This window comes from Podarcis tiliguerta (assembly GCF_965153285.1).
Source record: "Podarcis tiliguerta genome assembly, chromosome: 13".
Classification (NCBI taxonomy): Eukaryota; Metazoa; Chordata; class Lepidosauria; order Squamata; family Lacertidae; genus Podarcis; species Podarcis tiliguerta.
In genome coordinates this window covers 52,526,452-52,546,340 of record NC_139546.1, presented here as the reverse complement: position 1 = coordinate 52,546,340, position 19,889 = coordinate 52,526,452, and the positions used below count along the sequence as shown (strand labels likewise).

The 19,889-nt window shown below is 47.2% G+C and overlaps 1 protein-coding gene and 1 long non-coding RNA gene across 8 annotated transcripts in view; one reads left to right on the top strand and one right to left on the bottom strand.

The window, feature by feature from the left end:
- The first annotated feature begins 1,116 nt into the window (after positions 1–1,116).
- Positions 1,117–18,146, top strand: LOC310663220. 2 transcript variants are annotated; one of them, XR_014504396.1, is made up of 4 exons: positions 1,117–1,752; positions 2,275–2,433; positions 16,726–17,372; positions 17,926–18,146. It is a non-coding gene; the product is annotated as an uncharacterized lncRNA (long non-coding RNA). The 2 variants fall into 2 exon arrangements; XR_014504397.1 differs by having other exon boundaries at positions 17,629–18,146.
- Positions 16,457–19,889, bottom strand: part of NYAP1 (neuronal tyrosine phosphorylated phosphoinositide-3-kinase adaptor 1) — a 49,771-nt gene continuing 46,338 nt past the window's right edge. For all 6 annotated transcript variants that reach the window (XM_083410258.1, XM_083410257.1, XM_083410255.1 and 3 more), the window contains one exon: positions 16,457–19,831. In XM_083410258.1, the coding sequence (XP_083266384.1) occupies positions 19,574–19,831 (258 nt within the window). In that variant the 3' untranslated portion in view covers positions 16,457–19,573. The remainder of the gene's footprint in view (positions 19,832–19,889) is intronic.

The following is a 19,889-nucleotide window of genomic DNA, read 5'->3' as shown; positions in this document are numbered from 1 at the left end:
CAGTGCGCAGGCGCACCGTCTCCTGCCACTTCGCCGGCCGAGGAGTAGCCGACGGTGGCCTGGTTTTTCCCTCCTCTGGGAACGCATGCGCAGATTGTTCCCGCCTTTTTCCCCTCGCCGAGCGTCTCCTTTGCCCGAGGACGGGTGCGGCGAGTGTTTCCCGCCCAAAAGGCCACGTGACCCCCTCAGATTTTACCTCAGAATTCAGTTTCGCCCATCTTACGGCTGGAGTTTTGTGCTCAACGTTTCCAGTTCTGCCGTTTAACTTATTTAAGAAAGTTAAACTTTCGTTTAATTTATTTAATTTATTTGCTGTTTAATTTATTTAAGAAAGTTGATGCATCCTTTGATTCAAAATAACAGATATTAGCAAAGCCGGTTAAAAAAAGAGAACTATTTAAAACATTCCCCCCACCAAATGCATATAAAGCTAGGATTAAGGTAATAATAGCCTGATGGTAACACATGTCTATGATATCTAGGCAGGTTTGCCTGAAAAAAGTGTATTTTAGCAGGTGCCCAAAAGAGGGCAGCCTGATGTCAATAGGCAGGGAGTTCCCAAGTGCGTGTGCTGTTGGATTTCTTACCAATGTGGCACCTGTAACTGCCATTTTCTACCATAAAAATAATAGCCATGATTAAGGGCACGGCTGCTGGATCAGACCAGGACAGGAGCGAGGCAAACACAAAGGATATAAAATAAAATAATAGAGTGAGCAGAAGGAAAACCAGGCTGATTCCCCCTAATAGCTTGCAGAAAAATCAAACGAATGAGCAAAGCAGGGGACCAAGAGCTTGCCCAAAGCGTAAAAAGGAAAAGAAGGAAGCTAAACCGGGGAATCACTAAACAACAGGAAATTCCTGATAAAGTTCGTTTTAGAAGGGGAGCAACCGCAGCAGAAACCACAAGCTCTGTAGGAAATGGGGTATTTCCTACAGATATATATACATATATATATATGCAGGTTTTGGTGTCCTCGGGTGTCTTCCCGTGTAAAAGTTGGGGTGTCTAGGCGACGTTTCGACGAGGTCTCACTCGTCATCTTCAGGCTGGTGCTTTCGGCTTCTTGTTACTGGAACAGAGCAGGATCTCCGGAACTCAAACACTGAGATCCTGCTCTGTTCCAGTAACAAGAAGCCGAAAGCACCAGCCTGAAGATGACGAGTGAGACCTCGTCGAAACGTCGCCTAGACACCCCAACTTTTACACGGGAAGACACCCGAGGACACCAAAACCTGCATTCCTGTACCCGTGAAAATCTACGAAAGCAAATATATATATATATATATATATATAGTATTGCATATTTATACACTTCAGAGAGAGAAGTAGAAAATCTGATTCAAGCAAAGAATCATGTCAGGGGAATGAGCAAAATGGAAAACAACCCAGAGGAAAATGAAGCCCATTTGTGATGGATTTTAAAATTAATTCCGGTGTCCTTTCAAAGCAGGGCTGCCTGATCCTACTGAGCGCAGGGGCCACATTCACCCATGACTAAACCATCCGGAGGCCACGTGGCAGAGTGTGGCCACCCATTAAATTGCCAATGTAATGAGCAGGGAGGGTGGGAGGGTTTGTATTTCTGTCATGGCGCTGGGCTGGGCAGGGAGGTTTAACCTTTTTTTGCACATCCCACCACTGTGTCAATATGTTCTATACTCTCTCTGTCACCACTAACAAAATTGGGGGATCTCAGATGGGTAGGAATTTGCTAAGGAACGGGTTCAAATCATGTCCCTGGCATGGAGGTCCTCCAGCCATTTTTCTTTTCTTTTCTTTTTTTATAATATTTTTTATTAGGGTTTTTACATAAAAGGAAAAAACAAAAGAAAGATACAAAAAGACAAAAACAACAACACAGAAAAAACAAATAAAAACAATTCCATTTTCATAATATTCCTTGCATTTACTTATTTCCCAGACTTCCCCAAACCTCCCCTCACTGTATTCCAGTTCAAATATTTAATCAGCAAATCCCTTCCCTCTATCTTCACTTAATCTTTATCTTAATACCTTAATATATCCTAATCTTTTCTTAATATCTTAATATGTTGAACCTTTTAAATTTTACACCTTTTAACCTTCGAATTTTCCATACTCCTTCACCACTTTGTTGCTAATAACCTTTTAACCTCAATCCAATGTCATTCTAACTTTCATTAATCTTATAGTATTTCTGTTAATAGTCTTTGAATTTCTTCCAATCTTCTTCCACCGTCTCTTCTCCCTGGTCTCTGATTCTGCCAGTCATTTTTGCCAATTCCATGAAGTCCATCACCTCATTTTTCTTTTCTTTTCAGGGGTCTTTCCTGGAATGGCAGAACTGATAACACTTGAACGACGAACCCATTTTATAGCTTGCAAGACCGGCCACATTTTACTGCCCCAACTGACTGCACTGCATCCCAGCAGCCTTTGTGAGCTTACAGGTAAAAAAAAATAAAATTGGGGGTGGGACACACCTCCCACATTATTTTGCTGTCTTCCCGTTAAAAAACATGTTGCCCTGAGCAACGGGCAATCCACTCTTAATTGTTTGTTTTGTTTATTTGTTTCATTAAAAAATTATAGACTCCTTGGCTGCTAAGGAAAAAACTCAAAGTGGTTTACAAAAAGTTAAAACATTGAAAGCCATATTTTAAAATACACTGAAAGTTAAAAGCCAAAGGAGAATAGACTAACTAGGCATGTCCGAAGTCCGTTTCGGGGGCCTAATCCGGCCCACCGGTCGGTTTAATCTGGCCCCCTATGGCAGTTTATTTCCTGGGGTAAAATCCTAAAGGAACCTTAACAACTTCAATCCTAAAAGAAGCTCAACAACTTTGGTCAGCCTTCACACATGTTCACTTCATCAAATCTGGCCCTCTTTGAAAAAAGTTTGGGCACCCCAATCTATGGCCTTTAAATTGTGAGTGTGGGGAGGGGGGCTATTGATTTTGAGGTAAAATCCTAAAAAAAAGTTCAAAAATTCAAAAGGTCAACAACTGTGGTTGGCCCTTTGGTTGGCCCCCATGGCCCTTCACTTCATCAAATCCGGCCCTCTTTGAAAAAAGTTTGGACACCTCAAAGTAAAACTCATGCAAGCTTTCTACACAACTGGGTAAAGGTAAAGGGGACCCCTGACCATTAGGTCCAGTCATGACCAACTCTGGGGTTGCGGCGCTCATCTCGCTTTACTGGCCGAGGGAGCCGGCGTACATGGGGGGGAGGTTGTATCCGTGTATAAGACGACCCACAATTTTGAACATAATTTTTAAATAAAAAAAACCTAGTCTTATACACGGAAAAGTATGGTAATTAATACTAGCACAATGCCTTTGGGTCTCTGGAGCCCGGATTTGCTGGCTCTTGCCCAGGTTCTTATGCATAAGGTAAAGGTTGAGGGACCCCTGACCATTAGATCCAGTCGTGGACGACTGTGGGGTTGCGGCGCTCATCTCGCTTTACTGGCCGAGGGAGCCGGCGTACAGCTTCCGGGTCATGTAGCCAGCATGACTAAGCCGCTTCTGGCGCACCAGAGCAGCGCACGGAAACGCCGTTTACCTTGCCGCCGGAGTGGTACCTATTTATCTACTTGCACTTTGATGTGCTTTCAAACTGCTAGGTTGGCAGGAGCAGGGACTGAACAATGGGCACTCACCCCGTTGCGGGGATTCAAACCGTCGACCTTCTGATCGGCAAGCCCTAGGCTCCGTGGTTTAACCCACAGCACCACCCACACAACTGGGTAGACTTGTCTAAATTAAGAATGTATTCAGGCGCCGAAAAGAACAGTGAGGGTGCTTCTCTGATATCAATAGGAAGGGAGTTCGAAAGTGTTGGTGCTGCTACACTAAAGTTCTTACAGATGTGGTGGGGGCATTATGTGAAACTTGTAAAAGTGCCAATTTTGCCCAGGCTTGCATCATGCAGAGGTCTCTTCGGTGCTGCTGGCACAGCAGTTTGACTTCACACCTGGAGGCGCTCTCCATTGTCTCTTGAGACAGACAGATGCCAACAAGAAAAACAAGAACAACAACAACAACAACAACAAAACCTCTAAACTTTATTAGCACGATGCACATGTTAAAAAAACAATAAAATACCTACCTGTGTGACTGCAGTGTAAAAGGCACGACCACAAATGTGATGGGAAAGTATGGGGAGGGAAGAGGAAGGTAGCAAAGTCAGGTACTGGTTCTTTCAAGTTGCAAAGTTCTTAATTTCCACAGGAGGAGCTGTGTGACTCTTTTCCAGCCAAAACAACAAACGGCCTTGCAGAATCTTAAAAGACTGGTACACATCTCTTATAGCATAATGTGTTTTTTTTGGACCAGAGTCCACTTCATCAGGTTCATCCTGAGTCATAGGTATATAAACCATATGGTTTTGCTGCAGGGTGGGGGTTGTAAAAAGAGAGGTCAGAGGAAAAAGAAATGTGGGGAGACTGCAGGCAGTGATAATCTCATACTTAGCAGTGGTAATTCACAAAACAGTTCTTGATCCTGGCACCGACAATTACCACAAAGAGTGTGCTAAAAATCCTTTGACTTGGATAGCCCTGAAACACTTCATCTACCCAGCGCTTTCACAGAGCTTCAGTCTCCCTCTGAAGTTGTTTTGCTGCAGGACGGCTATTTGAGGGTCATTTATCCAGTGTCCTGGCAGGTTGAAATGTTCCCCCATTGGCTTCTGGATGTCGTCATTTCTGGTGGCGGGGTGTGTGTGTCTTCTTATTTTGTGTGGCTTGTTTCTGCTATGCAGAAGGGCATTGCTGAGGGATGATAGGAATCACCCCGGAAAGATGAGCAGGTGAATTAAGCCCTCATGCTGTAGATGGCATTCCTAGGGCCTCCGACAGAGAAGATGTGGGGATGGCATCTGGGCCTGATTCAAGGGCTGCCCGCTGGATCTGCCCTTGGGGAGGGGGCTGCCTGTGAGCCAATACGGGCCTCCCACCCAAGGACCCATTTGAATGCAATCAATTCAGGAAGACGTGGAGACAACACTGTACATTTAATGCACATGGCTTCCCCCAAAGAACCCAGAGAAGTGTAGTTTGTTAAGGATGCTGGGAACTATAGCTCTGTGTGGGGTAAACTACATTTCCCAAGATTCCTTGGGGGAACGCCTGGCACTTCCAATAGAACGATAGAATTGCAGGGTTAGAAGGGACCCAAGGGGTCATCTGATCCAAACCCCTGCAATGCAGGAATCATAGATAAATCTTCTTCTTCTTTGGCGATCACTTGTAGCCGAGTAAGATTGTCTTCCATGAACACGGTCTTATCAGCAAGGCCGTAAGTGACTGTGAAGGCCAATTCTAGATCCACAGGTGTGGTGTGGATGTGACCTTAGTGCCTCAGATTAGCTTGGCTGTCCCATATCTCTCCTCATCTCTGCTCCTGGCAGGTGGCTCTTTCCTCTAGCCTTTGATGTTTGTTTTGTGGAACCCACCTTGTTCTTTAGACTTATGCTGTTCTGTTCCATTCAGAGCGGGTTGGTTTGTTTTATAATTATAATAGCTTTATCTGTTTTTCAGTCTGTATGCTGTAATGTTGTTATCTGCCCTTACAGTGAAGGGTGGGTAATAAATGTTATAAATAAATAAATAACTTGTGAGTGCATCTGCCAGGAATTAAGCATGCTCAGATATTGTTAAGCTGATGAACTGTGCACGCTCCCCGGCTGAGCGGCTCTTAGGTCTGGGCTATGGAGTTTTATTACTTTAAAAATAACTGAACAACTGTGAGATGCGAGAGATTCTTTGAATGCCATCAGGGGGTGGTTACTTTCACTTGTGTTTCCCCACCCTCAATTCCCTAGGAGCCTTGATAAGAGAGTTGCTTAATGGATATTTGCAGCTTGACCTACTGGTAAGCTGTATGCATGTTTAACATACATATTTGTAACATACATACTTGGGCAGGAATAGCCAGCTGCACAAAGATGGGAGACACCTGGCTTGCCAGTAGTCCATGTGAAAAGGATCTAGGGGTCAGTAGACCACAAGCTTAACATGAGTCGACAGTGTGATGCAGTGGGAGTAGCTAATTCTGTTAGACTGAATAAACAAAAGTCAAGTGTCCCGATCAAGGGAAGGAATAGTTCTGCTCTATTCTGCCTTGGTCAGACCACACCTGGAGTCCTGTGTCCAGTTCTGGGCGCTACAATTTAAGAAGGGTGTTGATAAGTTGGAACGGGTGCAGAGGAGGGCGACCAAGGGTCTGGAAACCAAGCCTTAGGAGGAACAGTTGAAGGAGTTGGTGACGTTTAGCCTAGAAAAGAGACTGAGAGGAGATATGATAGCCAAATATCTCAAGAGCTGTCATGTGAAAGATGGAGCAAGCTTGTTTTCTCCTACTCCAGAAGGGAGGACCCGAACCAATGGCTTCGAGTTACAAAAAGGGAGATTCTGAGTAAACATCATGAAGAACTTTCTGACAGCAAGAGCTGTTCTGCAGTGGAATGGACTCCCTCATGAAGTTGAGGACTCTCCCCCCTTGCAGTGCTTTAAAAGAGGATTAGACAGATTCATGGAGGAGGAGAGAGCTATTGATGGCTGCTAGCTGCAATGGCTATTGCTCTGTCTGTATAGTCAGAGGCAGTGATACTTCCAAGTTGCTGAAAACCACAAGAGGGAAGAAAGTGCGCATGTGCTTGAATCCTGCTTGCGACTTTTTAACCCCTGTGAGAATATCGGCACTGACCAGCAGGCTCTTCTCATGTTCTTAAATGGACTGTTAATTGTTGGTTATTAATTTTCTTAGTGCTATGTTGCTGTGATAATCTGCTTTATTGTGTTCTGACTACAGTATTACTACTGTAGTTAGACTTGTGATTTTTGTGTGAGCCACTTTGAGCACATATTTGCTTGTGGCCAATGCGGTATGTAAATAATTAGACAATGATTTTTAAAGCCAGTCTTGTGGATTTGGGAAAGGGTGTGTGCACTGGGGCGGGGGCATGGAATGGGTTTGGTTTCAGATTGCTGTTCTTTTTTCTGACCAGCCCCGGGTTTGTATGAGAATGAGCTTGTGGGGTTTATATTTTGTTGTTGTTTCCTCCTTCATTAAAAATACAGCTTGTTGTCAGGAGCCAGGCTGTTTGCAGCTTTCTCATAACCAAAAGGAAGTAGGCGGCAGTGAGGAACTGTTTAGCTCTTCACACTTTGCTGCTGCGAATAAATTTCCCAGCCCCTAAACCTCCTGGAGGAATTCACAGCAGTGGTGGCAGCAGCAAAGACACCTTCGGGCTGCCCATGCAGAACCTGGCACCACCTGGGCACATGCCGGTCATGTGTTACCCCAGACCTATTTCCCCAGAAGTTGCTTCTCTTAAGTTTTCCTGTCCACTTTGTCGCTGTGGAAATTTCAGCTTCATGGTCTTTCTGCGGAAAAGGCTTCATAACTTTTAGTGCTGTCAGAAATTGAGGCATCTTGGGGGCAGGTGAGCAGAGTGTTTGTGAGGTGCAGACTCAGGGTTCAGGTTAGGGCGCTGGGCTACCACGATTGGAGCAGGGGCCCATTCGACTGAAACAGCTTAAAATAGCACATATTTCCCCAGCTTTTCATTAAAAATAACAAGGGCCCCTAACAGATAGTTCAGTCTAGTTCTGTGTCTGTCCCCCAGGTGTTTACCCCTGTGAGGATTAACGGGCTGTAGCAACTCACATTCAGATCCAACATGCTCTGGTGGCCCTGTTGGACAGTAAGGTAGTTGCCCCAGGAAGATGATTTTGGGTGTCATGAAAGGGAAGCAGGTTGCCAGTTGTTTTAATTCATTGCAAGGTGTGCTTTTACTCCCAGGGAGAGATGTTGTGGGACTTTCAGCCTCAGGTGGACAAAGGGAACTGCATTCTGTGCCACCACCAGTGCTTTTCTTATAGGAAAAAAGGTACCAGTACAGTGGTACCTCGGGTTAAGAACTTAATTTGTTCCGGAGGTCCGTTCTTAAGCTGAAACTGTTCTTAACCTGAAGCACCACTTTAGCTAATGGGGCCTCCCGTTGCTGCTGCGCTGCCGGAGCACGATTTCTGTTCTCGTCCTGAAGCAAAGTTCTTAACCCGAGACACTATTTCTGGGTTAGTGGAGTCTGTAACCTGAAGCGTATGTAACCTGAAGTACCACTGTACTCCTCATGAAGTTGTTACAGTAACTGCCACACTTTTAACCAGTGTGTTTCTACTGGGGGGGGGAAAGGTGCCTGTACCCTTGAGTGCCCCCAGAAAGGAAGAAAATGGCACTGGCCGTCATCCAGCCAGTACTGGCTCCTGAAGACACTGTTGGATGAGGCAAGCATGCCCCTGAAACTTGTGGTTTTATTGCTTTTTAGAAGACCTGTTTTAATTGCTATGCTTTTTAGCTCTTTGCTTTATTGTCTGTTTTAATTAAGGGTGCTTGAATGTTAATGTGTGTTTTTAATTAGGGTTGTATGCCACTTAGAAGCTGTTCTGGCACACGAGCAGTACAGTGGTGCCTTGGTTCTCAAACGCCTTGGTACTCAAACAACTTGGAACCCAAACACTGCAAACCCGGAAGTAAGTGTTCCGTTTTGAAAAAAATTTTCGGAAGTAGAACATGCTCCGTTTTGAGTGCTACACTTCCGATTTAAGTGCCACACTTCTGTTTTGAGTGCCACATTTCCATTTGGAGTGTTACACTGACAATTTGAGTGTTACACTTCCGATTGTGCCACGCTTCCATTTGGAATGTTTCACTGAGGTAAGGTCTGTCTGTTTTTGCTATTTATTTTGCGTTTTTGTGTTTGTTTGTTTTTTTGTTTTTTTCAGACTGTGTGGAACCCAGTTCAGCTACTGATTGATTGATTGATTGATTGATTGTGTGACTGCAGTACATTGGTTATTGCTTTAATTTTATGGATCCATGGTCTCATTAGATAGTAAAATTCATGTCAAATGGCTGTTTTAGCGGTTGTTTTTAAAAGTCTGGAACGGATTAATCCATTTTACATTACTTTCTATGGGAAAGCACACCTTGGTTTTGGAACACTTTGCTTTTGGAACAGACTTCCAGAACGGATTAAGTTTGAGAACCAAGGTACCACTTATATAAATTAATTAATAATAAATGCACCTTGTCGTGGCACCTTGTCGTGGTGGCCGGGATGTGGTGGTAGAGCGGGGAGAGACATCATTTGCTGTTCAGCCTCAGGAGCTGAAGTTTCTCAGGCAAGCCCTGTCATTTCTCACGTTCCCTCCTCTTTTTCACTGTGCTGATTTTTAACTGGAGACCGGCAAGCTTTTGAAAATGTTTAAAAATGAATGAATAAACAAACAGACAACAACAACAACTCACCCCCATGCTGCATGCTTTGCAAAGACTAAACTCTTCCTGATTTATTAATGCAGCACGTGCAGATGATGGTGGGTGGGCAGGCAGCGCCTCTGTGTAGCTGCTCTGGGGTGAGGCTGGGGGAAGCGGCTGCGTGTGTGGATGTGACTCAGAGAGCTCCTTGATGTGAGGCGTTGATGTGCGGGCATCAAGCACTCCTGTTGAGTGAAATCTCCCACTCTCTTATCTTCGCCCTTGCCTTCCCCGCCCTGCTTTTTGATATTCGTCAGGAGGCTGCCTGTGGAGGAAGGAGTCATGCCAACCTCAGCGCCGCCACGCAGTGTTCTTGTGATTAGAGGCAACAAATTGTTCTGTGCATGCTCCATGTGAGAAAACACTCCTCATAGTGAGCAACCTGCCTTGGCAGGTCGGATGGCCAGCAGCTGGCACAACCTCAGGTGTTCTGAGACTGGACCGTCTCTCCCTTGGGATGGGGTGTGCTAGTCATTTGGGTGGGAGGGGTTCCTGCAAGTAGTGGAGCCAGAAAGGTCCTTTGTTGTTTAGTCATTTAGTCGTGTCCGACTCTTCGTGACCCCCTGGACCAGAGCACGCCAGGCACTCCAGTCTTCCACTGCCTCCCACAGTTTGGTCAAACTCATTTTGGTAGCTTTGAGAACACTGTCCAGCCATCTCGTCCTCTGTCGTCCCCTTCTCCTTGTGCCCTCCATCTTTCCCAACATCAGGCTCTTTTCCAGGGAGTCTTCTCTTCTCATGAGGTGGCCAAAGTCTTGGAGCCTCAGCTTCAGGATCTGTCCTTCCAGTGAGCACCCAGGGCTGATTTCCTTCAGAATGGAGAGGTTTGATCTTCTTGCAGTCCATGGTACTCTCAAGAGTCTCCTCCAGCACCAGAATTCAAAAGCATCAATTCTTTGGCACACAGACTACTGTTGGAGGCAGTAAATGCCTCCACATTCCAGCTGCTGGGAGTCGCTAGTGGGGAGATCACTGCTGTTATCCTCAGTTCATTCTTCCAACAGACACTTTGAGCATAGGATGCTGGACTAGATGGGCCACCTTTGGCTCAATCCAGCAGCCAGGCTCTTCTTAGGTTTTATGCTTACCATCACAGCCTTCAGACCTGCTCTAACCATGACACATCAGTCATAGCTGGGGGGGGGGGATGTGCCAAGCAGAACTGATTCATGGAAGCATGGTGCCTTTTGCATTAGTTTAACTTTGTAAATAAAGGGGCGATGGTTCAGAGATGACTGGTTTCCTGCAGTTGCTGAAAAGGTGTGTTGCTGTCATTGACTGAGTACAGTGCTAGGAGCAAGCTCTAGAGAGCTTCCAGCAGAGTAGAGAGGGAGATAGAATCATAGAGTTGGAAGAGACCACAAGGGCCATCGAGTCCAACCCCCTGCCAAGCAGGAAACACCATCAGAGCACTCCTGACATATGGTTGTCAAGCCTCTGCTTCAAGACCTCCAAAGAAGGAGACTCCACCACACTCCTTGGCAGCAAATTCCACTGTCGAACAGCTCTTACTGTCAGGAAGTTCTTCCTAATGTTTAGGTGGAATCTTCTTTCTTGTAGTTTGGATCCATTGCTCCGTGTCCGCTTCTCTGGAGCAGCAGAAAACAACCTTTCTCCCTCCTCTAGGTGACATCCTTTTCGATATTTGAACATGGCTATCATCTCACCCCTTAACCTCCTCTTCTCCAGGCTAAACATGCCCAGCTCCTTTAGCCGTTCCTCATAAGGCATCGTTTCCAGGCCTTTGACCATTTTGGTTGCCCTCCTCTGGACACGTTCCAGTTTGTCAGTGTCCTCCTTGAACTGTGGTGCCCAGAACTGGACACAGTACTCCAGGTGAGGTCTGACCAGAGCAGAATACAGTGGCACTATAACTTCCCTTGATCTAGATGCTATACTCCTATTGATGCAGCCCAGAATTGCATTGGCTTTTTTAGCTGCCGCGTCACACTGTTGGCTCATGTCATGACAGGAGGAAAGAGGAATTAGGGTGAGATCATCTTCTGAGGCACTCCTTCGTGTGCCTCCTCCTTGAGAGGTCTGGAGGCTGGCAATACGAGAACGGGGCCTTCTCTGCAGTGGCTCCCCATCTGTGAAATGCTCTCCCCAGGGAAGTTCACCGGGCGCTTTCATTTTACACCTTTAGGCGCCAAGCAAAAACATTCCTTTTTAACCAGGCCGTTGGCTGATTTGATTGACATCCTATGCCCTTTTAAAATGTGGTGGCTTTTTTGGGGGGGGGGGGGCGTTATTGGGTTGTTGTTTTTATTTTGATTATATATTTTGTGATTTTATATTTTGATTTTGTTCTGTGAGGCCTTTAGGTATAGAGCGGTATATAAATTCAATCAATCAATCAATAGGAAAAATTGCTTGGATGAAATTCCCTAACCACGGAATCATAGAGTTGGAAGGGAAACACCCCCCTCCCCCAAGGCTCAACTAGTTCTACCTCTGCAGTGCCGGAATCATAGCTAAAGAATCCCTGACATTTGGCCATCCAAGCTCTGTTTAAAAACTTCCACCAAAGGAGAGCCCAGAACCTTCCAAAGGAGTCCGTTCCACAGCCAACTAGCTTTTACCACCAGAAACTTCTCCCTGATGTTCAGTCGGAATCTCATTTCTTGTCATTTCAGTCTGTTGGTTCAGGTCCTACCCTCTGGAGCAGCAGAAAACAAGCTTGCTCCATCTTCCATGTGACAGGCCTTTGAAAACATTTGAATATGGCTATTCAAATCCCCGCGACGGGGTGAGCTCCCGTTGCTCGGTCCCTTCTCCTGCCCACCTAGCAGTTCGAAAGCACGTCAAAGTGCAAGTAGATAAATAGGTACTGCTCCGGCGGGAAGGTAAATGGTGTTTCCGTGCGCTGCTCTGGTTCACCAGAAGCAGCTTGGTCATGCTGGCCACATGACCCAGAAGCTGTACGCCGGCTCCCTCGGCCAATAAAGCGAGATGAGCGCCGCAACCCCAGAGTCGGCCACGACTAGATCTAATGGTCAGGGGTCCCTTTACCTTTTTATCATATCTGTCTGCTCTTCTCCAGGCTAAACATACCCATCTCCCATATCCAAGCTACGGAGGGATAGGGAATACATATATAGGACCATCCAGCCACAGCTAATGTTGCCTCACTGCCCCAGGCCTTGTAGAAAGCTACATACCTCTCTATATTTATGACATTTACATACTGCCTCTTTTCGGCCAATGCCCTCCAATACATTCTGCTGAGTGTGAAGAGTCTACACCTGGCTATGGGTGGGGGGAGGTTTGTAATTCTGGAAAGGATCTCCCCCCAAGTTCAAATATTTGAAACATCCTTGCTGCAAAGAGCCTAGGTCCAGGCAATGCCTATCATAAGCTGTCCTCAACAAAACGCTTCTTGTGTTTAGACCAAGCAGTGGCTCATCTCTGTTTCTTACTTCAGTATGCATGACTGACCAAGACATGCTCTGTCTATGAATCATAGAATCATACAGTAATGGAGTGGGATTTTTTAAAGAGGCCGTCTAGTCTAGCCCCATTCTCAGTACACCACCTGCAGCCACAGCATCTATCCTTGACTGATGGCTGTCAAAAATGCCTCCGACAAAGAAGAGCCCAACTTTCTGTTCCATTGCTGAACAGTTCTGGCCACTGTAGGACAGTTATTCCTAACATTCGGCCAACATTTGCTCCCTCACAGTTCCCACCCTTACATTCTAGTCTGCTCTGTCTCCATCTGACCCACCAGACTTTCAGTTATTGTTGTTGTTTAGACGTTTAGTCGTGTCTGACTCTTCGTGACCCCATGCACCAGAGCACGCCAGGCTCTCCTGTCTTCCATTGCCTCCCGCAGTTTGGTCAAACTCATGCTGGTAGCTTCGAGAACACTGTCCCACCATCTTGTCCTCCGTCGTCCCCTTCTCCTTGGGCCCTCCATCTTTCCCAACATCAGGGTCTTTTCCAGGGAGTCTTCTCTTCTCATGAGGTGGCCAAAGTACTGGAGCCTCAGCTTCAAGATCTGTCCTTCCAGTGAGCACTCAGGGCTGATTTTCTTTGATCTTCTTGCAGTCCATGGTACTCTCAAGAGTCTCCTCCAGCACCAGAATTCAAAAGCATCCATTCTTTGGCCATCAACCTTCTTTCAGTTATTAGAAGACCACTATTGTGTCCCCTCTTAATGGTTTAAGGCTTAACCTCCTCTTCTCAACTCCCTAGGACTGCGGCACAACCCTCCAGGTGTGATGTGACCAGCCTTGAATAGGTTGGAACTATTAACTATTTAAGAAAGGATGAGGAAGAAAAATGCTTCCTTCTCTCCCTGCGACTCCCCCCCCTCCCTTTCTGGTTCCTAGTGAGATCTTAACACCAGCAGCATTTCATCCAGGGCTGTCTTTGTCTTCCTCCTCCCCTTTCTCCCCCCACCTTCGAGGAAGAGCTTTCCACGTTCCATGCTGAGCAGGCAAATATGAAAATGAGCAGCCAGTTATTAACATTGTCAGGGGATAGGAGAGATCAGCATCTCATTCTGCTTGGCTGTGAATCTAGGCAGACTAGGCCCAGAAACCCTTTCCCAGGGTCTGGGTCTTAAGTCTCGGCGCATGTGAAATAAGACCAAGAGTGTCTCTGAGCTTGTTCTTAGCATGTTTCCCACATCACCAAGCAACCGCAGCCTGTCTCCTCACATCTTGGATTTATCGGACAGGGTTTGCACAGCCAAACAGGGCAGATTCCAGGACAGCTCAAATGTCCCAGCAGCAGCACCCCCACCCACCTTTTTAAAATGAAACTCATCAAGTACCTTGTTCTACCTGGAAGAGTAAAGGTGGTCTCTTGGCACTAGGAGAAAGGGGCTGTGGGCTCTTTTGGCGGCTTTCGCAAGATGAACTAATGGTCAACAGAGTTTGAGTGACGGCCACCAACATGGATTGCTTTAAAAGAGGATTAGACAAATTAATGGAGGAGAATAAGGCCATCGATGGCTACTAGCCACAGTGGCTAGGTCCTTGGAGGTAGTATCGCCTCTGAAGGTCAGTTGCTGGCAGTCGCAAGAAGGAAGAGTATGCTGGATTAGATGCCCCCCCCCCTTTGGCCAGACCAAGCAGGTCCATTCTTATGTCTGCATGAGGGCATATCTATACCTCAGACCTGAGCCATGACTGTTAAAGAGGAACAATCTTATAGTCTACTTAGCGTTGATACAACTAATATGAACCGGCAGCTTCCTAGTATGAACCACACCTAACAAAAATCAGGTTTGGGGGCTTTTACAGAGAGCTGGGAGGTTTAGGGTTAACTTCTAGAAAAGCATGCCACAGGCTTGATCTCCTTTCCCTTGCAATTGCCTTGGTGTCCAACTTCCGAGCCTGTTGTGGGGAAAATGCAGCCTGCCTCTTGCCATTTCACAAAACTACCTTCACCAAACTGGGGCATCAAAGAAGCAGACTATATTTCAAGATTGGTTCTGGAGTTCAGAAAATGGGGGAGCCTCCAATTTGCTCACACCACCTTTTAAAGGGGGATAACAGCCTGTCTTGGGTGGGGTTGACTCTGAAACATAGAGTGGGGGGGGGGGTGGAATGTCAGGTTAAACCAGGGGTAGGCAAACTGAGGCCCGGAGGCCGGGTTCGGCCCAGTCGCCTTCTAAATCCAGCCCACGGAAGGTCCGGGAATCAGCGTGGTTTTACATGAATAGAATGTGCCCTTTTATTTAAAATGCATCTCTGGGTTATTTGTGGGGCATAGGAATTCATATTCCTCACCCCAAAAAATATACTCCGCCCCCCCACAAGGTCTGAGGGACAGTGGACCGGCCCCCTGCTGAAAAAGGTTGCTGACCCCTGGGTTAAACCTTTCAACCAACTTCTTTTGAAAAACCAAACAGCCCTGCTTATATCAGGAGATAAAATACGTTAGTTAACTTGCATAATTCATTATCACGAGATGTGAAGATGGCCACTAAACGCAGGCTGCTTTAGAAAAGGACTGTGTGAAATGTTTGTAGAGGAGAGGTCTGTCCAAAGGTTACTAACAGCCATTGGACAGACCTCTCTAGCTAAACTGGTCTAGAGGCAATCTCTACCTCTTCATATCAGGTACATGGGGATGAAGAAAACTGTGTCCTCCCCCCCTTGGAGGCTATAGAGGAAGAGGCATAGCTAGGCTCTCTTGTATCCTCGGCAAGGATCTGAGACACACACTGTCCCTTGTGCCCTTGCCACGGGCTCCTAGTCGCTCCAAACCAGAGTAGAGAGGCGCGTTTTTCGCACCTCCCTGGGCCTGGGCCGTTGGCGGGGGTCAACCTAACCAACCCCTGGGTACGCCCCTGTATAGAGGCAACAATCTGGCGGCTGACTACTGTCTAGGCTAGATGAAACTTGGTTTGATGCTGCACAGCCAATTCCTACAAGAGGTAAAGATTTGCAGGTGCCTCCTCTAAAAAACAGTGTTCTCGAAGCTACTAACATGAGTTTGACCAAACTGCGGGAGGCAGTGGAAGACAGGAGTGCCTGGCGTGCTCTGGTCCATGGGGTCACGAAGAGTCGGACACGTCTAAATGACTAAACAACCACCTCTAAAATATCTTTTAATATTATTTCCTCAGGTGCTTGCAAGCAGGGCTATTCCCATGACCTTAGCCAGGATTTTGTGGGGGGAGGGCAGGACTTTTTTGGAGGGCAGAACTGACGTGATCGGTCAGTTGGTTAAGTATTTCTATTGTTTTACTTTATCTGGGGGGCAGCTGTCCCCTGCCCCAGCTATGCCCATGGCTATTCCTGTCCATGGCAGTTGTGCTTCAACAGAAGCAGGTCCTTTAAGGTGGCTAAGAGGATGAATCCATATGAACCATCAGGAAGCTAGCACCAATCTTTCTACAGCACTTTTCCACGGAAGTTCGTTGGGTCTTCTGTAGCCCCGTCCAAAGCAGAAAAACAAATCCATTTGAATCAATGCAGTTTTGCAATGATGCCCGGGGGTTCCTGTGCATTGCTGAAATCTTTACCGTAACAGAAGATGTCAATAAAAATTGGGACAGGGGTGCACAGATTGGCAAATTCTTTGCTGCAAAACACTGAATTGGTAGCAGATAATTTCCTGTAAATATATATATATTTTTAAAAGGAAAACCCAGCATTGAGTGCAAGAAACTAGTCCTCAGAAGAGCAACCCAGCGTGACAGTTTTATTTTCTTTCCATCGTTTTTTAAATATATAAATACCCTCCCATGAATCCCCAGCATAAATATTTTTGCAAAGCAGTTTCATCATCTTGCTACGCTAGACAATCTTGTGAAATATTTAAATCGGGAGGGTTAAGAACATAAAACCCAGGACTCCCAACTGGGTTCCCTCCCCCCAGCCCTACAGTGGTGCTGTATACTTCCCTTCTCCCCCCCCCCCTCCCCAGTTTGTAACCCTAGTTTCTAATTCATGCCAGCGCCTCAACCGGTCCAGCCGTGTCTTGCGGACGCTAACAGGAAATTGCGGCTAATGGATTTACACTTAGTTGGAAGAAGACGTGAGAGAAAGGATGAGTTCAGTGGTGCTGAGATGGATATGAAGAAGACTTGCACCCCCTCCCATAACCCAAGTAGGTTGGCAAAGATGAGGTTTTAAACACACCAACTCAAAATGCTTGTATAGACATCGTTTCAGTTCAACCTACAGACCTCTCCAGCTGAGGTTTCCCATCAAAGCACTGACTGCAGAAAGAGAAGTCATAATCAGTGAGGATATGTTTTGATGCCAGGCAAATGGAAGGATATGGAAGGGGACACTTATGGGACTGGGAGTAAGAGACGGCGTTTGCGGAGAGGATGAGGCAGGCGGGGAAGTGGGCAGGGGGAACGTGGACCACTAAAAGGATGAGCATGATATTGCTTTGACAAAATCCCACACTGGCCTAGGCTGCTTCCAGACAATGCATTTATTGAGCATTCATTCACACCAATTTGCTTGCAGGGCAGTTAGGCAGCGCTGCATTGAAGCAAGGGCTCCCCCCCCCCCCCATGATTTCCTTACCGCAAGAGGACGGAAAGCGCCCTTCGCGACAGTCTGGAAGCGCTCTTCATGATCTACATCCGTGTGAGTTTAAAAGGGTTACCAAGTGAATTGGGGGTTGGGGATGGGGGGACAGGCTGGGCAACACTGGCTGGTCTTCTGGGGCACCCCCCACAGTGAGCTCTACGAAGGGGGAAAGTGGGCAATGTCTAAATAACTTTATCCCTGCCCTCCCCCCCAACATGAGGTGTTCAATGCATGTCACACTTAGCGTATTATGATGTCTGGCACTAGTTTACATCACGTTCTTTACCCTGTGTTTAACCTGCTATGAATAAAGCCCACAGAGTTCTTGAGTCCTCCAGTGCCCAGAGAGGGCCAGAATCTTCTTGCCACAGCAAGGAGCTAATGTTGAGCTGAGGATGGAGATTCACCCCTCTTAAAAAAAACGTCAAGAGAGGACGAAAGGCATCAAGGCAGTTCCGCCCACCTGTGTTTTTCTCATCAGCACTCTTTGAATTGTGGCAGAATCGTAGTACAGTCATTTGGACCTAAGCCAAGTCCTAAGGATATGCCGTTTCCATTGTGGAATCTTCTCCAGGCTCTCTCAGACTTTCCACTTTGCTTTTATTGGCAGGAAAAATTAATCAGCCTAAAGGAATTCTTTAAGTAGACTTTAACTGAGTAGAATCAGTGGGAGATGAGAGGCTGGGCAAGGTCCATTTTCACGTCTTGAGTCTCTAAAATCAACCCAACCTGCTGGATCTGGAAAGTATCGGAAATGAAAAAGGTGGGGATAGGAGTACACTATCGCAGGTCACATCTGTAACTATTAAACGTTTTTGCTACTTGAGAAAACATTAGATTTGGGGTTTTTTTGGTGGGGATCTGAAGAAGTGCGTTTTCCACCAAAAGTCTGTTCCCTTTTCTCAGATCTAATGGATTAGAAAGCTGTGTTTTTATAATTCCACTGCCAGGCTGGAAGTGGCTTGATTTTGCTTATTTTATTTCATTTTCGTAAGCGAAGGGGGGGGGGAGTTCATACCTTTTTTTTAAAAAAGAGAGAGCTGAGAACTGACAACAGACAAGAGTCTCCATGTGTGTAGAGAGACAAGGCTCAGCTCTGTGATTTATTTAGCTTTGCTATGAAAATTTTTTTAACCTATCCCTGGCCTAAATAATTGTGTAAAAATACCAGGTAAAATATTACAGGCTTGTCAAAGGTCATGACAACCCAAAGCGTCAGGGTGGAACAAGATGGCACCTTCGCTCCTTTCTCTCTCTCTCATTCTCATTTCAGGGGGTTGGACTAGATGACCCTTGGGGTCCCTTCCAACTCTACCATTCCACAATTCTCTCTCTCTCTCTCTTTCTCTCCAGAAACTGGCTAACCAAAAAAAACTCAGCACAACAGGTTTGGGAGCTCAGCCACTCTCTCCCCTCCCTCTTTCCTCCCAAATTGTTCAGGAAAAGCAGGAGAAATTTCAGGCACCTCTAGTCAGCCCCCACCCCACCCCCACCCCATGTGAAGTTGCAGCCCTCCCTCCCTCCCTCCCTCCCGCCCCCAAAACACCCACTCCCAAGTGGCATTTTCAGAGATGGAAGGGGGAAAACCGTGTGAGCGATTGGAAGTGCGCCTGGCACTTTTAACCACATCATCTTTTGGCAAAAGGAGGAGGCGGCTATCTCTTCGCCCGACACACACGCAACCACAGCACGGCTACACCTGCCGCCCCCCCCCGTCCTCCCCCCCCCCCGCCCACAACCTCCTAAGAAAGGCGAGTGTTGGTGTCTTAGATGTCAGTCAGTTGGCATAGATGCAGCTGGCTCTGGCGTGGGGAGGTGGGGGCAGCTGTTCCAAACAGGCAACCTGTTGCTTGGCTCTGATATGCAGCTGCCTCTGTGGTGTGTGGCTGTGGCCATTGATGCAGGGAATCCTCGGAGGGAGGCAACAGCAGCGGCAGCAGCAGCGGCGGTGGCGGTAGCTGGCTGTCCACCAGGATGGGTGTGTCTTGCCTGGCGCTTCCAGCATCCATCCCTATCTCTTTTTCATCCATGATATCGCCAAGGAGAAATCCCCCTCTCCTTCGCCAAAAGTCATAGCTCAGCAGGGAGCTGGCCCCCAGGCAGCCCAGGCAGTCTCTGGTCAGTCCCAGGCCAGAAGGGCACTGCCCCGGGGCAGGCAGGGCACCATGCTGCCAGCAGTCAGCCCTGCGACGACGACGATGTGTTCAGCTCGGCCAGCACAAGGCACAGGTTCCCTGGGGCTCAGCCCCCACTCACTGTCATATGGCCGTGTCCCACAGCACCGTCTGCTGGCGGCGGCAGGGCGGCGTCCCGGACTTGCGGTTCTCCGTGTTCCTCCGCCAGCTGGGCAGGATGGGCATGCTCTCCTGCTTGCACAGGCTGCGCTCGGGACGGTGCCGCGCTTTGATCTCCTTGCAGACGCACCGCTTGCGCTCAATGACCTCCAGCAGCTTCCCGTCCCTCTCGCGGGAGCTCTGGGGGGCCCCCGACGCCGGCAGCTGTGCGTGCTGCAAGGCCTGCAAGGGGAAAAAGGGGGTTGGGAGGACATTGTCATTGGAGGTGGGCAGGGGGAGA